This window comes from Protopterus annectens, chromosome 10.part0 (assembly GCF_019279795.1).
Source record: "Protopterus annectens isolate FY-2018-M chromosome 10.part0, PAN1.0, whole genome shotgun sequence".
NCBI classification, from domain to species: Eukaryota; Metazoa; Chordata; order Ceratodontiformes; family Protopteridae; genus Protopterus; species Protopterus annectens.
In genome coordinates, this window is record NC_056744.1 from 1,504,266,001 (window position 1) to 1,504,291,089 (window position 25,089).

Sequence of the window (25,089 nt, forward strand, 5' to 3'; positions counted from 1 at the left end):
TACCATCAACATGTATAGTAGTTGGACAAAACTACCAAAAAACAGTAGTCCACTTTAATATCTCATTCCCTCCTGACAGTACTAGCTATAGAAGACAAAGATCCTGGTATGATACTCTTTTAAGGGGAATGGGAACAGGCTTAGGGGTATTAAACTCAATTAACATAGAAATATTGTCAAACAGATTAAAACTGACAGGTCAGGATATTTCACAAATTGTACATTTACAGGCACAATGGTTACCTACCATATGGATATCACAGAAATAAAACATGAATTTTCAAAAGGATTTCTTACAGCATTTTAATTACTCTTTAATTAGCATCTTAGGGTTTAATGTTAATGTTACTAAATTTGTAGATTGGACTAAATGTACTTTGCAATCTTTATATGTACAAATGCAAAAAAATCAATGCAAATACAATTAATATCTAACAATAAATATATGTGGAAAACTGTTTGAAAAATGGATTCCAAGTACTAATTAGATTGAAATGCATGAGCAACAAACAGTCTGTACAAATACATACTGTACAAGAAAAGTTACACATTATAATGTAACAAGTTCAAAAGTAATGTGTCAAGTTGTAGTTTTACCACTGATTTTTGGACCACCGTTTTATCCGTATCAGTACTGGTTACCCCAACGAGAGGGAAATTATATGGCTTTACAAAATAAAACTCACAAAACTGAACATTGTACCCATATAACTAATGGGCTGGTGTGTGTTGTTATCACTCACCAGTATATGAACCATGTTTTTTACAGCATTTCATAAATCTATGTAAATGGACAATTTTATCTTCTAGTTTTGAGATGTTCTCAGAAATAGCCCCACAATTTGTATGTATTGTAACACATCAAAGTTTACTATTTACTAAACAACATACCTTTGTAGGTTGTCTTAATAACATTACTCATTTAACCTGGAATAATAACACATAAGTGTTTACTCCAGAAAACAAGGTCATAATGCCTTTGCAATAAAATCCGCAAACACTATATATAATTGATGAAGGATTTTCACTAGAATCACTGTATAGAGTCATAAATGAAAGTAAACAGCTAATTGAACAATTGCAAAAGTTTAATAGAACAATCCCACGTCATGAATTAAATTCTGTAATTGTAAAAAATAAGTTAATCAAGTTAGCGGAAAAAAAACTGAAGCAGACACAGCCCATAATTGGTGGGACATTTTTACAGGATGGTCTTCAAAAGGAAAAAAGTTGTTAGACTGGATTATATACCCAATTCTGGTAGTAGTGTTTGTTATCATTATACTCACTGTGTGGAACTGTATTTTAACTTGTATGAAAAGAAAACTAAAGGATTTGTTTCCTAATGTGATTTCCATAAATCATGAAGAAAATTATGATCTGACCAAAGCATATATATTAATGTAAACTAAGTGTTTTTAAAACAAAAAGGGAGAACTGTTAGAAGTATGTATTTAGACACTTACAATAGTGCATGTACACTTCTGTTTGTTAGAATAGAATATATATATATAGTAAAATATAGACATTTAGTTGCATGTACATTTCTGTTTGCTAGCATATACACATTAAAGGGTTAAGCTTTTCTTTGTTTGAAAAATAAATGTATGTTTTGGCATCCTACTGTGTGTGATACAAAAGGTTCTGTGCTTGGTACAAGCTTCAAGGAGAACTACAGATAAGAATGCCTCTCTGCCTCCTGAGAAACCCATGTGCAGGAATGAACAATTCCCTGAGTTTAAGATTGTCACATAATTTACCTTGAAACAGAACACAAATTACCTTATCAACAGACTGCATTAGATCAAACAAATTCCAGTAGTATTAACATCAACGGACTGCTTTCATGGACAGGTTCCTAATGACACAAAAAGTGTATAAAAGGACAGTGAAATTAAATGGTGTTGGATTTGATTTTTTTGTTAGATCTGTTACATGTAGGAACAAATTTGTTCTGAGGTAAATGGAGAATGGAAATCTATAATCCATACTTGTACTGAAAGACTAAACCTGAGACATTTAAAGCTGTAAACTATAACAGTATATTATGTGTCATCTGTTACATAGATAAGTTATTTTATTAGTACTGCGCATAAGTTAATACAGTGCTGATAAAGTTAACAGCCTACAAGGCTCAGTGCATTAATCAGACTTTGGTTTCAGCAAGCAGCAGCATTTTAAAGAAATTTTCATGACAGATATGACATAATTCTGTTCAATGGTCATTTTCATAGTCACTGTATCAAATTACTTTTTTGTGCAAGAATTCACTTTGATTAATGTCTGAGTTCATGTGGTATTGTCATAAATGACCATAGTGAAAAAAATATAACAACAAAAACTGTAAAAGTCACAATGCTTTTTTGATAAAGTCATTTTCAGACAAACACTTTTGAAACTTATTTCATATAGGGAAGGCATGAAACAAAAATAATCTAGGCACTTTAAATTATATCTGCTGAAAATCACCACAGTTAAGACCATGCATTTACCATTAATTCATTACATCCGAGTGACGCCTCCAGGTGCATCTGCAGTTAACACCTATTGGTACCTCTTGGCGTCAAATAGTGCTTGCTCATATTTGCATCAATAATTCCAAAACCACGCTATGTACAAGGTTTTAAAAGGTTTCACCTTAAAGCTTACGTAATGGCAAACTCAACTGCATTAATATTTGACCTCTGTCTAGTACAGGTAAATAGATATTAACTGTTGTTTTTATGATATTAATTTATATAGATATAATTTTCACATTTTTCTAAATATCTGAACAACCAAGTTACACAGACAAAACTCCTTAGCCTTATATGAAAGCTCTCAGCTAGATGAATAAAATGCTGCTGACAGTATACATGTAACTTGAGTGGTTGCTGAGATATTGTAAGTTGTTTACAAAATATTACAAATGTAATAGTTACTATATTAACTGTGACTTATAAAATTCAGTTTAAGACCTAGAACCTAAAGAATACTACCACTATAAAAATAGTTTGTACTGAAGAGTTTGCCATTTATACTTCTTTCATAACCCCTATGGTTCCAGCGATATGAACATTTGTTTGAAATGTGAGGACTTAATTTGATTCTGTCAAAAGGCTTAGGCTCTGCCCATTGGAAGTTACAGTGCACATTTCCTGAGCTCCATTGTTTTCTAATGTTAATTGCTTTCTCACTGCACCTCACACGTGTGTAATGTTTTCAATTAAAGACGCTAAAAAATGCTCTGTTTTATTGCTGTAGCCATTCACCAATTGGGATAGCATACAGTACTGATAAATACTTGTTAATTTATTTAAATGATTTAGCTCTAAGCATAGTAATGTCTTTCAGCTTTTCCTGGTTAGGGGTCTCCACAGCGGACCTCCGGTCCGCTAATGATTGGCAGTGGATTTTTATGCTGCTGAGGTGCCAGCCCGACACCCAACCTTCAAAGAAGGCACACCCATTCATGAATGCACCGACCTGCATGTCTTTAAGCGTCACTCAACCATGGGGAGGACATGCAGACTCCACACAGAAGGCGTTCCAGCTGAGAGTCGAACAGGTGAACCTCTTGCTGTGAAGCGACAACGCTGACCGCTGAGGAATGCTGAGGTGGAAACAAAAAGGAAGTTAAGCGACAATTGATGAATTCATGATGTAGTACAATGCATGAAAGGGTCTGCTCTAAAAAAGTATCATGCCTCCATCTGCATGCTAAATTATGTACACGTAATACAGACCTCTTTATTATGGCTTTAGGCGTCAGGACTTGATAAGAACTTGTGAAGGATTTGGGAAGAGTGCACGAAAAGCAACAGAAAAATAACTAAATGCAGGTTATTCATGTAGGGAGAGTACAAAAAGAGCCAGAAGGAAATATCTTAAATATGAATAGAGAGAGTAGAAGCTGATAAAAGAAAATGTTACTGAGGAGGTCTAAACTTATTATAATGGGGCTGTAAGTAGATGTATACGACCATGATATATGAGTTTTGACACTGAGGTATTAATTCACATGGATATGAGAATTTGAAATGAGATAGTGGTAACTAAAGTAATGTTGTGTATATTTACAAATCGGTGTCCAGGAAAGATATGTGGTGCCAAGGGAAATTTTATGGGTGAAATAATCATGGATGATAATAAATGCAATTTAAAAAAAATAACTTAGGAATAGTCAGCCCATGCCAAACAAAACACCAGTTGACAAAAAAAGATAAACAAAATGAACAGATATGATGAGATGCAAATCAGATCACTAAGACTTGTGACAGAATGTTATCAGTTTGTGGGTATGTCAGAAAAACATTGTTGCACTAGAGGAAAGGAAATTATCGCCTCTAATTGAAAAACAAAGTGTGTGCTTATGGGGGAGAGGGAAGTGGACAGGCAAATTATTTTGCTTTTAGCAAAGGTGAAGAGGAAAGGGCATTTGGGCTTAAAAATAAATTGCAGGCATATAATAGTTTCACAGTTACAATAGTGGGTCTATCTATATGTTTTTGTTACATAAAGTGAGAGGAAACAACAAACAGAAATTTAAAAAAACTAGAAAATGGTATGAGGGAATGGGAATTTTTCGAGGGGGGAGGAATATCTTACAGAAAGCTGAACAAATTGTGTATGTTTACATGCTTTCCCTATATCGATGTGAGTTTTTTTTCCCTCACCTGGCAACCCCCCCCCCAACAAAAAAGAAACAAAAAACATGTTGAATTGCTACTCTAAATTTCCACTGTATATAATCTTTGCCTTTGCCTGTGCGTCGTGAGATATGGCCGGAAAACTTCTGCAAGCATCAATCTACTTACCCAGTTTAACATATAATTAAATAAATAGAAATAAACATTTGGAAGTAATTATAACTGGAGCAATGTGTGTGACTAATGCTGTTTCTGTGGGGAGGCCTGAGGTTATTATTACTGAGCATTCTAAGGAAGTTGAAGAGTTTGAGTGTGGTTTTGTGGGAACACACTGATTGTAGCAAAGCATGAAACTTAACTGCACATGTGTTTCGATTAACAGCAGGAGATTACCAACCCATGAACAAAGAAAGGGTGGTGTGAGATGGCAGTATATAATGCAGTTGCGACATTTTTGGTCCCCTTCCCTGTTCTCCCGACAGTCACTGAACTCCATTCCCACTGACCTATTTGACCTCAGTTTCCAGCATCTGTGGACACTGGACATAGAACGTGAGATCTGGGACTACTGGGAGCTCAGAAGGCTCCCTTTGTCAGCTTGAAGGCACTGTGTATGCACTTCTGCAAACCTAGTATACTGAGTTAACCAGTGATGCTGTCCTTGGCAGAAATTCAGCCTCATACTCCTCCTCTTTTGTACATGGGTGAGTATTGTTCAGCCCAAATTCAGGATAACACTCAACCCTCCCTCAAACTGGAAACATTCTGTCACAAATCATGTATTTTTTCTTTTTTGTCGACTAGGCTAGCCATTCACTCTCTGTCTCCTCCAGTACTTTTATTGTATTTATTTATTTATTTATTTCCAGTTTGATGACCGGAGAGGTCCACTGGGCTCAAAGAGCCCGTTTTCAGTGGAGGCCCAGGGAGAAAAGCTCCAATAATACATAGTACAAGCTCCATAATATGAAGTACAATACATAGTGGAAACAGAAACAAACTAAGCAAATTTTACATACAAAATAGCAAAAACTAAACAAAAGTTATACAGCAGCTTGGAGAAGGATGTAAAGCATATTTACATGTTTAGTGGTTGAGAACAGTAGTACAAGGTTAAATTAATACAGAGGTTTAAATCATCTAAGAATGATATAGATGTAACATTAGCATGGATGAGTTCTTTATGCATGAATATTAGCATGAGTTAAATTAATACAGAGATTTAGGTCCTCTGAGAATGGTATAGAGGTAGCATTAGCATGAAGGCAGTACATAGGGTTAATCAATAGTGTGTAAGGAAGAATAAACGTTGTGTGTTATAATAAAGTATTTATGTATTAAGCAGGTTAGGTAGGTGGAGTGCAATTGCATTTCCATTTTTGGGAGAGGTAAGAATGCAGCTGGGTTTTAGAAGTGTTCAGAGTTCTCAGAAATTCTTAGAGATGGAGGGAGAGAATTCCATTTTTTGGCGACGGAAAAGGATAGGAGAAGCTGACCAGTGGGAGGGTTTGGTTTATAAACAGAGATTAGATTTTGGTGGGTAGATCTTAGAGTTCTGATTGGGGTTTATAATGTTAAGATGTTTGTTAGTGCTGGGCATATAGTTGGTTTGAAAATAAGCTTGTGAGTGGTGATGAGTTGGAGGTAGTCAAGGTAGTTTGGGAGTTCTAGCCATTGCAGCTGATGGAGAGGTTTACAGTGGTGAGTAGAGTATTTGGAAGTGGTGGCGAACTTTGAGATTTTATTGTACCTAGATATATACCTAGATAGGTATAATATCTAGATCTAATTATCAAACCATGACATTTGGGCCACAGTCAGGACTTTGTCTCTCTATGCCATGGCTCTGGATTTTAAGAGAGATAAACTGATATGTCCTAAGAATGAGTAATAAAATGAGATGTGTGAAAGTTTAGTTTCAGATGGATATGCTGATGCAAAAATTATAAAAAAACAGCACAAGTTTAACATGTGATTATGTAATAGAACGTTCTTTGCAATGCAGGCAGAAAAACACAGTACTGTTTGTTTCAGAATGTCAAATGCAGAAAACTGATAACACTCTATGGGGAAGTCTGACATCCTCATTTACAAATCAGCAAAAAGCTCTACTCATTTGTAAAAAAGAATTACAATGAAGCCATTTACACAGTAAGTGTTGTAATCTTCATTTATCGCTATACTTTGAATAAAATATTCATTAGCTGGGGAGGAAGGTTTCAGCCACTGAGAAGTCTTGTAAAGACATGCAAAACAGACAGCTGATCAGAGAAGAAAGCTGGAGTTAAATTGACCAGGAACTGACAGGTATTTCTACCTTTTCTCACACTTCCCTGTCAAATACTTTTAAAGAATTTCCCTTCAAAGGGATGACATTCTCTACCATCGTAAGATTTAGGAATTGATCACTGTATTGAAGGCATTAAAGATCATATAGTGCTACAAGATGTACAGACCACAAGCTTGTGAGGTGTGCTTGGATCACCACATAGCTACAGTAAAAATTCTAAGAAGTTTTCAACAGCACAGTCATGGGGGTTACCAGGTGTCTGTACTGCAAAAGAGTGAAACCAGAGAAAGCTTGGTAACTACGGGAATGCAGTCTGAGAAGAATGTGGGAGAACAAGCATCTGCCTTGCAAGAAGCTAACTTTGGACCTTGCAGATATAACCATTCAGTTTCTGTGTCGGTGCAGAGTACACTCTTCAGACCAGTCTGTTCTGAAAGATCAAGGCAAAAGATGTGTCCTATTGCAGTAAGGGTTCGACAGCAGAGACTATCTCTTTTAACAGATATTATATCACAGCTGGTGGATGTTGAACAGAATCACATCAGTTCTGTTATTAAGGAACATAATAACTTCTCATTTCATCCAAAGGTAAATGGCTCTACCATCCTGCTTCTCCTTCTCCTTCTAGCTTGAATGTTTAACTTTCTGCATTGTATAAGTAGTTAATGTTACTCTGTGCAGCATGTAATGTGAAAATGGTTAGCAGTAGCTTGATGAACATCTAATGTTCTGTTCAGTCATGGTCAAAATAAGTGTAAGTTTAATTAACTAGGGTAGTTCCATGGCTTGAACTGGCAGACAAGTGCATGCAGGCACACACACACGCACACACGCACACACACACACACACACACACACACACACACACACACACACACACACACACACACACACACACACACACGCACATGCACACATGCACACATGCACACACACACACACACACACACACACACACACACACGCTTGGAATGAGTGGACCATTGGTGAAAGTGTTAAGATATCCTGGCAGCTATTTTCTTTGAGGCCAGCAAGTTATTCAAAACATATGTTCAAAGTTAAAAATATATGCAAAATTAATTTGGTTTTATATTTTAAGGCTAATACTCAAAATAAGTAGAGTCTCCAACCAAAATCTCAATGTAATTTCTAAAGTCTTTGATGAAACTGGCACAAAGGTAATGTTTCTTTCAATAACACCAACATGCTGAATTCAGAAAATAACCTGAGAGTCCAAAAGGCTATCTAAGGTAGAATGGATAAATATCACAAGATTTGTTTCCCTTTGGGGAGAGAAATGGGGTTCATCATATGAACTGGTACATCATGAGCCATAGAAGAGATAGAGTGTCACTCATGTACATGCACACAAAGGTGGAGTGGGGAAATATGTCTTAATGTTACTGCACATTCCACTTTCAATGCAGGTAAGCAAAAATCCCTTGGTGGTTGTTTACAGCCTGGTGACCAACTCAGAACAAATACTCATCAGCCCATACCCATGTTAATTACAAGTATTATTTTATAGGTGTACGTCTGGTAGGACTACTGTAATGGGTACACCAGTAAGCCTGGCAAAGGTAGTAATGTTGCAGGGAAGTTGATATGTTAGGAAGCAGAGAAGAGTGGTATTGACAAAGCAAAAACAAAAATCGTTAAAATTACTGAGCTACAATACTTTAGCTGAAGCACAAAAAACTGCATATGTGGAACAAAAGCAATTTGAGTGGAAGTAGTAAAAACAAGTCATAATAAGAGGGACCCAGAGCAGGTCATTGAGGGAAATAATGAGTTCATCTTCAGTTTCAGTTTTAGATTTATTCATGTGCTCATGACTAACAAATGACTGCTAAAGTAATAATACACATAATGGACAAGACAGTAACAGGTAAGGCTAATTACATTAAAACAATACATAGATGATAAATAAAATACAAATAAAAAGTAAGAGTTGATGTATTTAATATGCCCAGGATCAAATAGGCCTTTAAGTACTTCTTAAAAGTATTTAGTGTGGATTAGGTTGGCATAATGGTTAAGGTGTTTACCTTACAGACACAAGGTGCAAAGTCTGATTCTCACATGGGGTAACTGGCTAGGCTTAAAATGGTCCACAAGGGCAGTTAGCCTAGTATAATCTATGAAACTATGAACCTACTTCTGATGCCACTGAGGTAGAAAATTCTAAAGGTGAGTTCTTGATAAGGGAAGAAATAAATTCTAGAGGACTGCAGCCACACCCAGGGAGAGTTTGGCAACGTGAAAGTGACAGACTGAACGACTAAGGCGGAACACTCCAGGAGGAGGACACTGACATCTTCAAGTGTAATATGTTGGGTGCATTTAGTTTATGTGAGAATGTCCAAATATGTGCAGCTTGGAGGTGGTTAAAATCATTGATCCTAGTTTGATGGCTTAGACCAAGATGTATTTCAGGCCATGTTGATGTTAACTTGGTCAATGATGAAATGGAGTTCTGGGGCTCTGTGCAATGGAAGTCATGTTATGATATCAGCAGTATAGGGGAATAGTGTGTGCTGCAGAGGGTATTGGAAAAGGTGTTTTCTTACCTCTGAGATGCAGAGAATTTTGAGGTTGTTATCTTTACAGGTTATGAAATGGTGTGATGAAAAGTGTCCCCCACAGAAATGAAATGAGATAGTTATTTTTGTGTTAATGTCTTAAAATATGAGTAAATGTGTGTGTGTGTGTGTGTGTGTGTGTGTGTATTTGATATTTCTATGTATGATTATTGTGTACTGATGCTACAAAGACTGAAAGAATGCAGATTAAATCATGTACATGATAATCATGCACAGAAATATCAAATAATACACACACACACACACACACACACACACACACACACACACACACACACACACACACACACACACACACACACACACACACACACACACACACACACACACACACACACACACACACACACATACACACACATCATTTTGTACTGTATGACTGCACTAATCACAACTATTTATTTTGACTGGGATCATGTTACAGGAGTACTGGTGAGCTAGCAGGAAAACAAAGGGCCAGATTTACGAAGGCTTGCACGGAGTGTAAGAACAGTGTAAGATGGCAGACAGCCAATATGTCTGCCGAGCGATTCAACAATAGCCGGCAGGGGCGTGCATGAGAGCTTCTAAAGCTACTCTTGCACGGACAGTGTTATGGTATGCAAATTACCTCAATTACTGCTGAAAGCTATGCAAATGAGGTAAATTTGTGATCCAGGAAACACTAACCTCTCCGTGTAAGAGTAGTGTTATCTGCAGAAATGTACTCCGTTGGAAACGGAGTACCGTTCTGCAAATAGGTAAACAGAGCTATGACAGTTCCAAATAAAGGATGCATCTAGTTGAGGAAGCATGCCAATGGCCAAATATAAGGCCATTGGCATTTGCAAATGTTGCAAATCCTTAAAATCCCATTTTTTTCCCTGATCGCCGATATTTAAGCATAGCATAGCAGTGCGCAAACATGCTGCACTTTAAATATAATGAAAATAACTGAAAAATAGCCACAAATGTGCATTTTGACTAAAAACATTGTTCTACCATGCAGCTGAATGGCAGGCTGAAAACAACATGGCCACTGAGTAGGGGTTGCTAAGGGGGGAAGCTCAGTGTGAGAGATATAAACAAGCATTAGTAGGCAATCCTATGCAAATGAGGATAAGAATAGTGAATCCCAATTTTTCCCGGCATATGAGCCATGTCCCTAGAGTGTAAGTGTAGGAGTAGAGTAGTAGTAGAGTAGAAGATAGGTGACATCATGAGGGGGTATGTCTGAAAGACTGTAAGATGATTAGAGCACAGTGGCTTGTGTTTGCCCTGAGTTGCTCAGGATTGCAAGAGGCGTGTGTACAGTGCTACTAGCTGAAAGCAAGAAACCAAAGGTGTACACCGTAGATATATCAGAAATTACTTGCAAACTGGCACACAGTGTGTGCGCGTGTGCGCGCATGTGCACTTGTTTGCGCGCCGCTGCCCCTTGTGGAAACAGAAAGGGAAAAAGGAAGGAAAAGAAGTAGTAGGAAGTTAACCAAGGAGAACTAGCAGAGCTGCCAGGTGAAATATATCAGAATCAGCCAATTACACAGGCAGTAGACTAGCCCAGCCCAACCCAGCACTTTAAACTCTGCTAACAGCAGTCTACACTGTTTTTTCACAAGAATTCTGCAACACTGCAGTATACAAAAAGTGAAAACTTAAAAAGCTTAAGGCTGACAAAATGTTAGGGGCTGCTATAGCTATCATAAATGAACATGTGCAAGGTGCTGAGGGTGGTGATGTTGTGAATGCTGCTGAGCAACCCACAGTGAGGAGTCGGAGAAGAGTGTACAGGCACAAGGTAACCTACCAGGGGCTACATGAGCTGGAGACAGTGGAGCACTATAGAGTGGGCAGAGACTTCCTGCAGCAAATTGTTGAGCTGTGCCACCCACGCCTCACACACAGAACCAACAGAGGGGACCCCATCACAGTGGATACCAAGGTATGTGTTGGCCTATGAATACTAGCTACAGGTACCTTCCAGAGACCAACTGGTGATATGATGGGGGTCTCACAGGCATCAGCATCCAGGATACTGCACCAGTTCCTGGATGCCATGTCAGCACATGTCGGTAAGCATGTATATTTCCCCAATTCCAGTGAGGCATTGGCCAGCAATATGCGTCTTTTCCACCAAATAGCAAAATACCCTGAGGTGGTGGGTGCAATAGACTGCACGCACATACACATCAAAGCACCACCCGGTGAGCGGGGTAGAGTCTACATCAACCGCAAGGGCTTCCGCTCCATCAACTGCCAGGTCGTGTGCGATGCCCAGGGCATAATAATGAATGTGTGTGCTGGCTGCCCTGGAAGCTATCATGATTCCCACATCTGGCATCTGACGCAGCTGTACCAGAGATTTGCCAATGGGGACATCCCTGACGGTCACCTAGTGGGGGATGCTGGATATGCACTGGAGCCGTGGCTGATGACACCTATCAGAAATGCACACACACCCGAACAAGAACTCCATAATGAGGCACACGCACAAACAAGAAACATTATTGAGAGTGTGTTTGGGATGCTCAAGTCATGGTTCCGGTGCCTGAACACATCTGGTAGAGCCTTGCAGTACTCACCAACTACATGTACCCAAATTGTCATGGTATGTGCCATGCTACACAATATGTTCCCGCGAAAGCAGCTGCAGCAGGAACAGCATGGGGCAGGGCCAAACAGCCCCCACCATTGCCAAGGCCTGCACAGGCACAGCATGACCAGGAGGATTAACAACCTGAGCCTGCCCCAGTAGGCAGAAGGAGGCATGCCCAGTATGCCCTGGCCTTGGCAAAGAGGCAATGCATAGCACATACACTGACTCAGTTGGAACACCTCTCTCTGACTCACACATACAATAAAAGGGATGCCTAACTTGACACTACCTGTTATCAAACATGTATAGGGAGTGTACCATGTGCATCTGACATAAGCAGCCCTGCAGCAGCACCTGAGGCATGATTGCCCTATTTTAAGCAATATAAAGCAGTGCTAAGCATATTTTACCACTATTTACCATATTTAAGCACAATTGCGTGGAGCTGCATGCTGCGCAAACCAGCGCAATGTTGGGCAACTTTGGGCAATATTGGGCAATGTTGGGCAAAGTCGAGCAAAGCCGGGTAAACACGCTCACACTTGCTTTACTGTTCCTTAACCATTCAGGTCTGGCCAGCAGGAAAATAAAAAGCAGTGACAGGGCTCGAACCCAGAATACTGTGTACTATAGTCACAGTACTGAACCACTAAGCCATGACAGCATTTCACTGGCACAGACACAGCAGGGCAATCGTAGACTAACGCAAACACAAAAAAATGCTCTATCATGCCCTCTGAACTTCCCCCCAGGCCTATGCAGACAGATAGCAGGCCAGGCAGTGTGATGTGGGTTGGGTAGGCTATGAAGTCACAAACTAATATATGTGAAATGGGAAGCTAAGTTCTGTAGTACAGTAGTATGCCTCAGGCCAGTACGATAGGCAACAGTACAGACTGAAATGGAGTACCTGACATAGCAGTGCAGGCCTAGCAAATGTGTATAAGTGTCAGGTGAACCCCTCATCCTATGTACACCCACAGTAACAATCAGGTGTGCCCCCTAGGTAGAAGTGTACAAATAATAGCTGTCCGTCCCCCCTGTATGTAGAAATGTTGATGTCTATGCAAAGTGACTCATGGAAGCCCTGCAGGCACAGCGTGCTTCCTGTTGATGTACAACACAAAGGTGAGCCCTGAAGTAAAAACCCACTTGATTTTTCACACACATATAGTATATATGTCCATACTGGGCATGCTGTCACACTTCAACAAATATAGAAAATTTCAGTCAGAAACATACTGAAAGGTCATGCTGGGCATGCTCACACACTTAAATAAACGAAGCAAATGTCAGTCAACAACATACTGACAGGTCATACTGGGCATGCTCACACACTTAGGCCATGTCTGAGTACAGCGGTGGGCCACACATATCTGCCAGTTGCAGTTCATACCCCAGAAAATTGTCACCATTCACCAATCCTGCCTTGCATATACAGTTATATGAAAATAGACCCACATAATATATTGGACTCCTGTCATAATCAAACTATGCACTACAAGCACTTAAGTTGTTCAGAGAAAGTGGAAATTCAAAGAAGATCAATAAATCTACGATCAGTGTCATAAATAAACAATGAGCACTCCTAACATTATCCAATCTATGTTCTGGCAAAAAATATTGTCAAAGAGTCCATAGAGAACCATGAAGCTTTCTTTCGCAATGTCATATATATCAATGTAAACACATATATGTTCTGAGTCAGTGCAAACTGTAAAGGAATGCATGTACATGACTGACACTGCCACCATCTTGTCAGACAGGTTCATACATATTTACCCCCCTCTCACTGACAAAAGGGCCCATTATCATACCTGGAGATTGTGAAAACCCAGAAATAGCATATACAATGGTTAAACAGCACTTTCCAAACCGAAAAAAAAAACTAAAAATGGGATGACATGGTTTCCCTAACTGTGTCATATGTGAACTCCAAAACAAACAGACCCTGTACCTGAACAGTCTGTTGAGACTCACCCTCTGTACAGGATATGAAACTGTTGAATGCATTACAGCAAAATTTGGCACACTACACAAGTGTTGTTGCACATCAGACCATAGGAACTATTGTCTTATAAGCCTATTAAGCCTGCTCTGCAAGGCCATGGAGTCCATCATGATGGAATTCATAAGCAGAGCTATTGTGAGCCTACAAACACCCAACCCTACCAATTCCGGTTTGGTCAGGAGCAGATCATGGTTCCCAAACCTGATAGACTGTTTTCAAGGCAGTCACCCAGGACATACATCAATGAAATGAGCTACACACATCCCACATAGACCTTGAAAAGCCCTTTTCCAACATCACAGACACACGTCGTATCCACAAAATCAACAACCAGTGCATAAATATGTATGTCATCTGATGGATTGCCAACTGGGGCACAGATTGATCCCACAAGGCAACAATTGTGGTCTTCTGTTCAAGCTGGTAACAACTGCTATCCCCCATGGCTCAGTCCTGGGACCCCTCCTGTCTGGTGTATACTTTTCAGAAATACAGTCAAAAACACGAGGGCTATGTTTAGCAAGGTTTGTGGAGGACTGCAAAAAAGTTGTCATAATCAATGTTTGGGACAACAGAGACATCCTTAAAAAGGGTCTCAGTCAGACATATGTGGTGTAAAATTTATGGTCTCGAGCTACAGTCATACAATTACCACATAGGTGCCAACACCCTAAATATGTAGGTGATAATAAGGGATCTATGGACACATGTGGATAGTCATCTCCACTTCCAGAAACATATTCACAAAGTGGTTAGAAAATCATGCTTTGTGTTCCCACAAACTGCCAAAGTCTTTGCATGTAGATCAAAGGAGGTTCCCTCCACACATCAGTCATCAGACCCGTCAGAGAGTACCACAACACACTTGCGATGAATCTGACTATGCACACTCAGCAGCTGGAAAGACCACTGAAGTACCTCAATAAGAGGAAACAGTACCAATAAAGCAAATTGATCCACGACCTGGAAGGTAGCACTGGAAATCCAAAAATGAAAAAGGCAGATAAAAATGCTGGTATTCCTTCTTCCACTGAAGCAGAAAATAAAAGGCTTCTATTCGAATAAAATTTCTTGTTTTATTGAAACAATCACAACAACAATCTCATCAAGCGCTTTTGCTCAGCGTGATGCTGAGCTTTTTCAAGATCCTCAACAAGAGGATTACTGGCCTCAAACAGTTGCCCCATGCAACAAGACTGAATTTAACTCAATCTGTACTCTGTTGCATACTGTCTACTCAGGAGATCTCTGCCCAACAGACAGGTCCATGCCCAATGCAAAACTGATGTACATGCGCTATCTGAAGTAAACCCAAGCTCAGTGTACCACATGTTCTAGGGATATCATCATCACAACATTAAATAGAACGTGTTGGAGGGATACATTACTAACTCACAGACTTCTCTTGATTTGGAACATGCTCCCAACCGACATTAAGCTGAGACCCTCACTGACACTTCCAGAGGAGCTTTGATGAGTGTATATGAAACTGAACTGTCACACCATGGATCACTTCTTCAGCTCTACTACACAGAGGCCTAGGGAACTAACTCCATGGGTGGTGGTAGCTGCACACTCTGGCCATACTAGTATATGCCTTCAGGCAGATAGCCTATTACCTACCTATGTACCTCTATATATATGTAGGGAAACACAGCATAATAAGCCAAAGATGGATGGGCAGAGATGTGTGTAAGAGGGTGACCATGACAGGGAGCCATCCAGGACTGTCCCACCCAGTACACATCCCAATGGCACAAAAGACATGAGATGCACATCTCTCCCACTGTACATAACAGCCACCAGTATCTGTAAGCATTACAGTGTATGTGGTCCATGTGCCTGATGTACAACATGGCTGTACAATGAAGTACACATCTACTATCTGTAGACATGTACCTGTCACAGAGGTTCTTAAGTAGGTTCATAGGTATGTAGTAGACAATATCCACGAAGGCATATATCAGCCTACGCAAGTTGTGCAGCTTCCACCACACCATTGAGTAGTCTCTCAAGGCCTAGTTCTAATAGTTAGTACCCTAAGCCCCATTCTAGTGGGGCTGCTGATGTGATGCCTGGCATGGATTGTCTGTTTCCCATCCACTCATCAATGTTCCAATTGAAGAGTGTCAGTGAGGGGTTCTGTCTGATGTACATTGGGACTCTTTTCCACAGTAAGGCAAGTGTCTGGGATGGTACTCTATCCCACCAGCATGTTGTACTCATCGTCCTGATGAGACTCATATCCCTGGAATGTGTAGGGTGACTCAGTGTTGTTATGTGTAGATGGAGCATGTTCAACAGTTATGTGTTGGACATGGCTCTGTATGTTAGGCAGAGTGTGCCTCCGAGTAGGCGGTATGCAACAAAGAACAGATTTAGTTTTACCAGTTGTGTTGCATAACACAACTGTCCGAGGCCAGTAATCCTCTTGGTGAGGTACATATGTGGTCTCTACAGCTGCTGGATATGCTAAGTCGAGTACATTCATAATGGTGCACTGTACTCAATGATGGGTCTGATGATGTAAGAGTAGAGTGCCAACACTACCTCTTTGGATCCTGATGCAAACCCTTTGTTGATTAGGTGGGCCCCATAGGATCTCCCAATCACTTTGGCAACATGGTTGTCAAAGGAAAGATGACTATGTACATGTGTCCCCAGATCCCTTATCACCTTGTCATTTTCAAGGGGGTAACACCCATGTGGTGGTTTGTGGGTATTTTGTTTTCAACAAAGAGCATCACTATGCATTCCTCCACAGTGAGCTTGAGGCCATGATCCTGACACCACACATCTGTCTCATAGAGTCCTTTCTGGAGAATATGTCTGTCTTCCAGGGAATCTATTATGGCAAACACTTTACAGTTACCAGCAAACTTAGTCAAACACAACTCTCCTGTGTTGACATGTAGATTTGAGAAGTCAATACCAAACAGGAGGGACCCCAGGACTGAACCCTGGGGGACACCAGTCGTTACCGGTGTAGAGTCTGACATGTAGCCAGCAACTCGTAATGTGTGGGATCTATCTGTGAGCCAGTTTGCAATCCATCTTGTGATGTATGGATTCATGGCCAGGTTGGTGGGTTCATCTATGATACCTGACTAGGGAATGGTGTCAAAGGCCTCAGCGAGGTATAGGTAGGCTGTGTGGAGCTCATTTCAATCATCTGTAGCCTGGGTAACTGTCAAATAAATCCTCCCAGTTCAGGAGGCGTGGTCTGCAATTGAAGAAGCTAAACTGGGTGTGCTCAACTGTGTGAAGGTTCCCAATCTCTGTATTGTTGACTTCCATTATGATTGGCTCCATTGCCTTGCAGAACACACTCGTCAGGCTCATAGAGCATGAATGCCAAGGGCTTTTTGTGGCCCCACACCTGTGGAGTGTGAAGAACGTTGCTGTGCAACATTCTATGGGCACATATCCTGTAGAGAGCATGTAGAGAGAGGTGTAGGTATCCCTGATGAATATGGATACATCCTCACCCTATGTGCTATGATTCAGGATCTGATGCTGGAAGGTATGGAATGAGTTGTATCCTGGTATTACTGGTGTGCTGTCTGGAGCCTTGAACTAGGTAATTGATACTGCACAGATATCCATAATGAGAAATGCCTCGAGTGTGTGCATCTTGAGGTTGAGACTACTGGCAATGAGTAGCATTTAGCTCACTTTGTGGTTATTTGTGTTGGTTACGGGGTTTGGTTTGTCCTGCATGACTGGTGTTCCACACCTGACATCAGCGCCTCATTGGTCCCATCTGACCATAAGCTAATTACCCTACATATCCACATCCTGGACCCACACCCCCATTAAGGAAACCATGTTAAAAAATGTCTCCAAAGCCAACTTCATGCTTCTTAAGACAGAAGTGCTGAACTGCAGGACACCCATGCAGATGGACAATACAGTTACAGCTACTGAATCCTTCACAATTGCACTTTATAAGCACTTACATGACTGCATGCATCGTGCTATCCCAAACAGAACCAAGACACTATCCTCCAACAAAAGCAAGGCAATCTGGTGTTCCCCTGCCATAAACAAACTGCACAACAGAAGGAAAATACAGTTGCAAATGAGGGTAAAATCCCATGAGGGGAGGAGCTCCATCGTCAACATCAGTGAGAAGCTGTGATCCATGATGAAATCCTCCAAAGCTGGTTCTGAAAACAAAATTGTCACTGATTATAAAGACAACTACAAAGCATTCTACAGCTATGTCAAGAATCTCAATGGCAACACACAGATCTGCTCTGAGTTACAGCACAATGGCACTGAATATACAGACCAACTGATATTGCCAACATCCTGGCAGATAGGATCAGTGCTACCTTTACCCCACTCTCAGCCATGAAAGAGCACATCTCTATAATGGAAGACTGCAAAGTTGCTGTCATCATGGCTGCGCAGGTAAAACAGACTCTCCAAAGCCAGAAACACAGCATCCATGGGACCAGATAACATCCCAGGCTGTGATCTACACAAACTACAGAACGAACAGGCACCACACCTGCATACCATGTTAAGTCATAGCCTCACCTCAGGCTTTGTGCCTGTTGAATGGTGCACAGTGACGGTTATCCTACTACACAAGGGGGGAGCCACCACGGACCCCAGGAACTAGTGCCCCAATAGCCTGATGAGCCTGATGAGCCTGCTCCACAAGGCCATGGAATGTATCATCATATAACTTATAAAAAAAGACATTGGTAATCTCCAAACTTTGGACCACAACCATGTTGGGTTTGTAAAAGGCAGATCATGTCTCCTAAACCTGATAGATGTCATTGAAGCAGTCACCAGAACTGTAGACAAGGGTAAGGTGGTTCACACAGCCTATGTAGATCTTGCCACGGCTTTCAACACCATCCTCCACTCTAGAATTATAGATAAACCCACTAAACTAGGTATAAACTGCTATGTCACAAGATGGGATGCCACCTGGCTAACTGACAGAACACACACTGTGAAAGTAGCAGACACCAAGTATGACTTTGGACCAGAGACAAGTGAAGTAAGACAGGGTTCAGTCCTGGCTCCTGTCCTGGCTGGTATCTACTTCCCTGAAGTAAACTTTAACATGGAAGGTCTGTGGCTAATGAAATTTCCAGATGACTGCAAACTAGGAGCCAAAATTGAAACTACTGAAGATGTGGACATCCTACAAAAGGGCCTCACTGACACAGATGCCTGGTGTCAAAGCCATGGCCTCAAGCTCAATGCCAAAATGTGCATTGTTATCCCCTTTGGTAAAAACTCTGTAGCCATGAACTATGACATAGGCGGTAGTATACTTAACACTGAAAGTGTAATAAGAGACCTTGGGTCACAGGTGGACAGTGAACACACCTGTGATAATCACATCCCCGCAGTAGTCAGGAAATCTTTCTACGTGGCACACCTCATCACAAAAGGTGTATCATGCAGAATAGATGTGGACATTGTTCCCCTCTACTCATCACTCACTAGATCCATAATATAGTACAACACCCATTTTGCTATGTACCTCACAAGACATCTACAACAACTGGAAAGCCTGCAGAAATACCTCACAAATAGCATTAGTGGCCTGAAATACATGCCATACACAAACCGTCTCAAAATGCTCTAGCTGTACTCTCTCGCATATCGCTTACTCAGAGGTGATCTCTGCCTAACATACAAAGCTATGTCAAACACAGATCTGTTGGACGTGCTCCACGTAAAACACTCACAATCCCTCTGATCTTCGGCCCCAAAACCCAGAGTGAATACAAAAGGAAGTGTATCCATTTACCTTATGGATACCCACACCTTCAGGTTAGTGGCACAGCATGAGGCCTTGGAGACCATGCAAGTGCAACTAACATTGGGCAAAGCTGCTTATCAGATTGTAGCCTGCTACAGATCACCTACCTTGTCTCAGGAAACTCACTCAGTATTCCTGAGAACAGTGGAATATATAAAGGTCCTACCAAACACCATTATATGAGGAGATTACAACTACCAAAACACTGACTAGGAGAATCACTCATGTACAACGTTCTTTGCCCAATGCTTCCTAGAGTTTAAAAACTCAAACGCTCTGGAACAGCTGGCCACCATGCCCACTAGAGGTGACAACATACTGGACCTGATCATCACCAACATGGAGTACCAGTGTTCCACAACAGAGATAAACCCCTCGCTGGTAATATCAGATCATAAAGTAATCACACTAGACATCCACATCACGCCCCCCCCCCCCAGTCAAGGAAACAACTGTGAAGTAAGTTTCTAAAGCAAACAGCACTCTTCTCAAGACCAAAGTGGAAAGTTCAAAAGCACCCTTGCTATAGGATAATGCTATACAATCTGCAGAATCATTTACAAGTGCATTCTATGAGCATCTATAGGGGTGCATGGATCGAGACATGCCAAATAAAACCAAGATGCACTCCTCCAAAAATAGGAAACCAATCTGGTGGTCGTCACACATAAATAAGCTAGACAACAGAAGGAGGGACTGAACACATGATAGAGCAAACTTCACAAAAGGAAAGGCATCACTGACCATTATTAGGAAGAAACAATGATCACTCATAAAATAATCCAAGGCCAGTTTCTAAAGACAAATTGCCAAGGAATGTAAGAATAACAACCACAAAGCCTTTGTTAGCTATACCAAACATTTAGGTGGCAACTCTCAAATATGCTGTCAGCTACCGCAAAATGGAAAAAAGATACACTGAACCAACCTACATTGCCCACATCCTGGGGGACAAGTTCAGTGTAAACCCCCCCCCATCACCCCCAAAAGGGCCTGTGTCCAGCCCAGAAGAATGCAGAGCACCAGACTTCATGAACATGCAGGTCAAAACAGCCCTCTCCAAAGCTAAGAACAAAGCATCAATGGGACTGGATGGTGTCCCAGGCTATGACTTACACCAGCCCCAAAAGGAACTACACTGTCACCTACATTCACTATCTAGACTCAACCTTACCACAGGCTATGTACCCAGAGAATGGCATACAGCAACAGTCATCCAGCTCCACAAAGGGGGTGCCACAACAGAACCAGGAAACCATTGCCCTATAAGCCTACTCAGCCTGGTCTGCAAAGCTATAGAGCAAATAATCATGGAACCCACAGAGACATTGGGGACCTCCAGACACTGGACTCTACCCAACTTGGCATTGTTAAAGGTAGATCCTGGCTCCTAAACCTAGTTGACTTATTTGAAACAGTTACCAAGGACATAGATGGAGGTGAAAGTAGTCCACACAGACCACCTGGACCTCACTAAGGCCTTTTGACACCATTCCCCACTCTGGCATCATGAACAAGCTTACCAGCTTGAACATTAACAGCTATGTCACAGGATGGGTGGCCAACTGGCTCACAGAGCAAACACACATGTTCAGAGTTGCGGGTGCCATGTCCGATTCTAAACCAGTCACAAATGGCATCCCACAGGTATTGGTCCTGGGACCCCACCTGTTCAGTAGATACTGCTCAGAGGTACAGGCAAGCACGGTAGGAGTATGGCTGAACATGTTTGCAGATGACTGCTAACTGTGGTCCATAATCGACTCCACAGCTGACACAGACATCCTACAGAAAGATCTTACGAAATCAGATACCTGGTGTCAAAGCAATGCCCTCAAGCAGAATGCCAAAGAATGCATTTTCATCCCCTTTGGATAAAACAAAGTGCACACAAATTACCACATAGGTGGTAATCCAGTATGTACGGAGAATGTAATTATGGCCCTGGGGACCCAGGTAGATAGTAAACTCTCCTTTGAAGATCACATTGCCAAAGTGTTTACATATTCCTTCTATGTAGCCCATCTAATGTCACCTAATGTAACCCACATTGTCTAGTCTGATGATGTCACCACCCTACAAATATACCTGTGGAAAGAAGAACTCACAGTAATGTGTATAGCGTGTTGTGTAAATGCATACTGCTCTAGTATCATTAGGTAGGGGTTTGAATCCTGCACTTGATAACTGTATGACAGTGTGCGTGTGTATCTCCTTGTAGAGAAGCAACCTTTTTGGAGACAACTACAACACCTTAAAATTGGTATACTTATCTTTGTCAAGTCCGATGTTGTCACCATCCTACAAATATACCTGTAGAAAAAGGAACTCCCAGTAATGTGTATAGCACGTCGTGTAAATGCGTACTGCTCTAGTATCATAAAGTAGTTAGGTAGCAGTTTGAACCCTGCACTTGACAACTGTATGAGTGTGTGTGTGTGTGTCTATCTCCTGGTAAAGGAGCAACCTTTTTGGAGACAACTACAACACCTTAAAAGTGTTATACCGATCTTTGTCAAGTCCGATGATGTCACCATCCTACAAATATACCTGTGGAAAGAGGAACTCCCAGTAATGTGTGAAGCATGTCGTGTAAATGCGTACTACTCTAGTATCATAAAGTTGTTAGGTAGGGGTTTGAATCCTACACTTGACAACTGTATGAGAGTCTGTGTGTGTATCTCCTAGTATTGGAGCAACCTTTTTGAGACAACTACAACACCTTAAAAGTGGTATACTTATCTTTGTCAAGTCTGATGATGTCACCATCCTACAAATATACTTGTGGAAAGAGGAACTCCCAGTAATGTGTATGGTGTGTCATGTAAATTCATACTGCTCTAGTATCATAAAGTAGTTAGGTAGGGGCTTGAATCCTGCATTTGATGTGTGTGTGTGTTTTATGTGTGTGACCCAGTTGGTCACTGTGTTGTGGGTTTTGCTTTTACTACTGTATGACATATCACAATGACAACAGTATGTGCATTGCACGTCAGGTAGCTGTGTGGCAAATACATATACGTACATGTGTACTCAATCATTTCATAGGTGGCAACCCTGCTTTCTCCATGAACACATCTGTTATCTTTGCCAGAGTGTGCTGCCACTTTCCTAACCTTAGGTCACATCTGTATGCTTGTGACAAGCACAGCCACTGCAGTGATCCCTGGACTAAGTCATCTGTGTCACACACACTCATTACGGTTTCTACTGAATAGTGTGAGTGAGGGTTTATGCCTGACGTAGTCTGTCAATGATGGCTCTTCATTATAGGTGTACAACAACCTTTGTGGATATGCATGCAGACCCCTTATTGCTTATGTGATTCACCGAGGGATTTCAAAATACCTTTGGAAATGTGATTACCAAAGGAGAGATGATGTAACACTTGGCTGTATGTACACATCGGTACCTGTCAACATGTTGGGGGTTACTACCTCTATAGTACTGTGGGGATACTATGTTTTGTAAAGGTGGATGACCATGCTTTAGTTGGCTTATAGCTTTACAGCATGGGTTTGACAACAGGTATCTGTCTGTATGATACCCTTGTGGAGGATGTGTGTGTCATCTGGAGAATGCATTACAGGCCACAGTATACATTCCCAGAAGTGGACGGACATATCTCTACTGTGTTTGCTTGGACCTAAGTGACCTATATGGCAATCAGGAGTGGTCCCAGGAATGTGTGCAGGTGAACACCACTGGTTACTGGCATAGTATAGTTCCTGAATGGTACAAATGTTACTGTGTGTCCTACATCTGTGTGTCAGTTGTCAAGACTTCATCTAACAATTGTTTATGGTCAGGCTGTAGAGGTTATGTATACTACCAGAATGCAAACCAATGACAGATAGTAATAGTATCACCCACAGCACAGTGTCAAACCATGTCATACACACGTGTACCCAAGTTCCAAAATATGTGTAGTACAATGCATACTGGCCACCAATAGAAACTATGGAGTGTTAACACTGTGTAATACAGGGCATGTCACGCTGCCCATGTGTCCACTATGCACGTACATGCAGACAGTGCACCTCCACCATGTTACAAATGTACACCTGCAAACCTATGCTGCACACATCCCATACGTACTGTCCACTCTCTTATACATGCTGCCAATACGACACACATCAGCCAAGTGGCACATGGGCAGACAATACACTATTGGGATTAACACTGGTGTAAACAATACTTCATTGACAATCATAGCTTTAATGCATCATGCCTGCTCAGCTACACCTTCAAGGATAACATTACACTTTACTGCTGACAACATGCTACCATTGCTATACTGCCATAAAGTCACCCTGTGCATCAGCACCATGTTAGCCTGTTCCTGCATCAATGTTACAGATGACAGGAGGTGGCACAGTTTTCATCATATGCACAGGGTGTGTTGTTGGTTTGCCAGAGGCCTACATTGAGCCATACAATCGACGTGTGTGTGTGTGTGTGTGTGTGTGTGTGTGTGTGTGTGTGTGTGTGTGTGTGTGTGTGTGTGTGTGTGTGTGTGTGAGGGCCAACAGTACTGCTATGGGCCAATGTTGATGTAATGTGTGTGGGTATGTGTTAGCCCTAGGTGTCTGGTTTATGTGTGTGTGTGTCTGCATGCACAAAGTGCCACCATGTGGCTGCAATATAAAGGGATTTGTGGGACAGCCACAGACTGTACCTGCCAGGCTTTACAGATCACCATCTCCTGCCATGGATATGGTACCTGTGCCTGGCAGGGGTGCTACTGACAGTATCAGGTACTAAGCCAGACTGAGTACTATCCTCAGAGGTAGACATATGTAAACTGGACCCAGGTCCCTGCTGGGACTGTCCAGAGCCACATGCACGTGGTCTTCTAGGACAGTCTATGGACAGCCCACCCCCAACATTGCTGGGGCTGGCACTGGCATTATGGGAGCGGCTGTGACTTGAGGAACATCCGCGGCAACTGCCAGCTGCTGATGTTGCTGGCATACGTCCACGTCGATGTCTCACCTGTCCTGCACTGTCCTGACACATGGACATGACATTGCGGAGGACATCTAATGTCTCACCCCAACGTCTATCCAGGGCCTCAGTGTAATTATGGATGGCACCTGCTAGTTCACAGATACTGTCATTTAAAGCGGTGTTATTTGCCCTCTGTGCCCTTAGTCCCTGTCTGGTGTACCGTTCCATACGTGCCTGT

The 25,089-nt window shown here is 41.5% G+C and overlaps 1 protein-coding gene across 1 annotated transcript in view; it reads left to right on the plus strand.

Moving 5' to 3' along the window:
- Positions 1 to 6,693: 6,693 nt before the first annotated feature.
- The window catches only part of DLEU7 (deleted in lymphocytic leukemia 7), a 122,479-nt gene continuing 104,083 nt past the window's right edge, over positions 6,694 to 25,089 (plus strand). Inside the window, exon 1 of the mRNA XM_044084891.1 lies at positions 6,694 to 7,506. Coding sequence (XP_043940826.1) covers positions 7,075 to 7,506 — 432 coding nt within the window. The 5' untranslated portion in view covers positions 6,694 to 7,074. The remainder of the gene's footprint in view (positions 7,507 to 25,089) is intronic.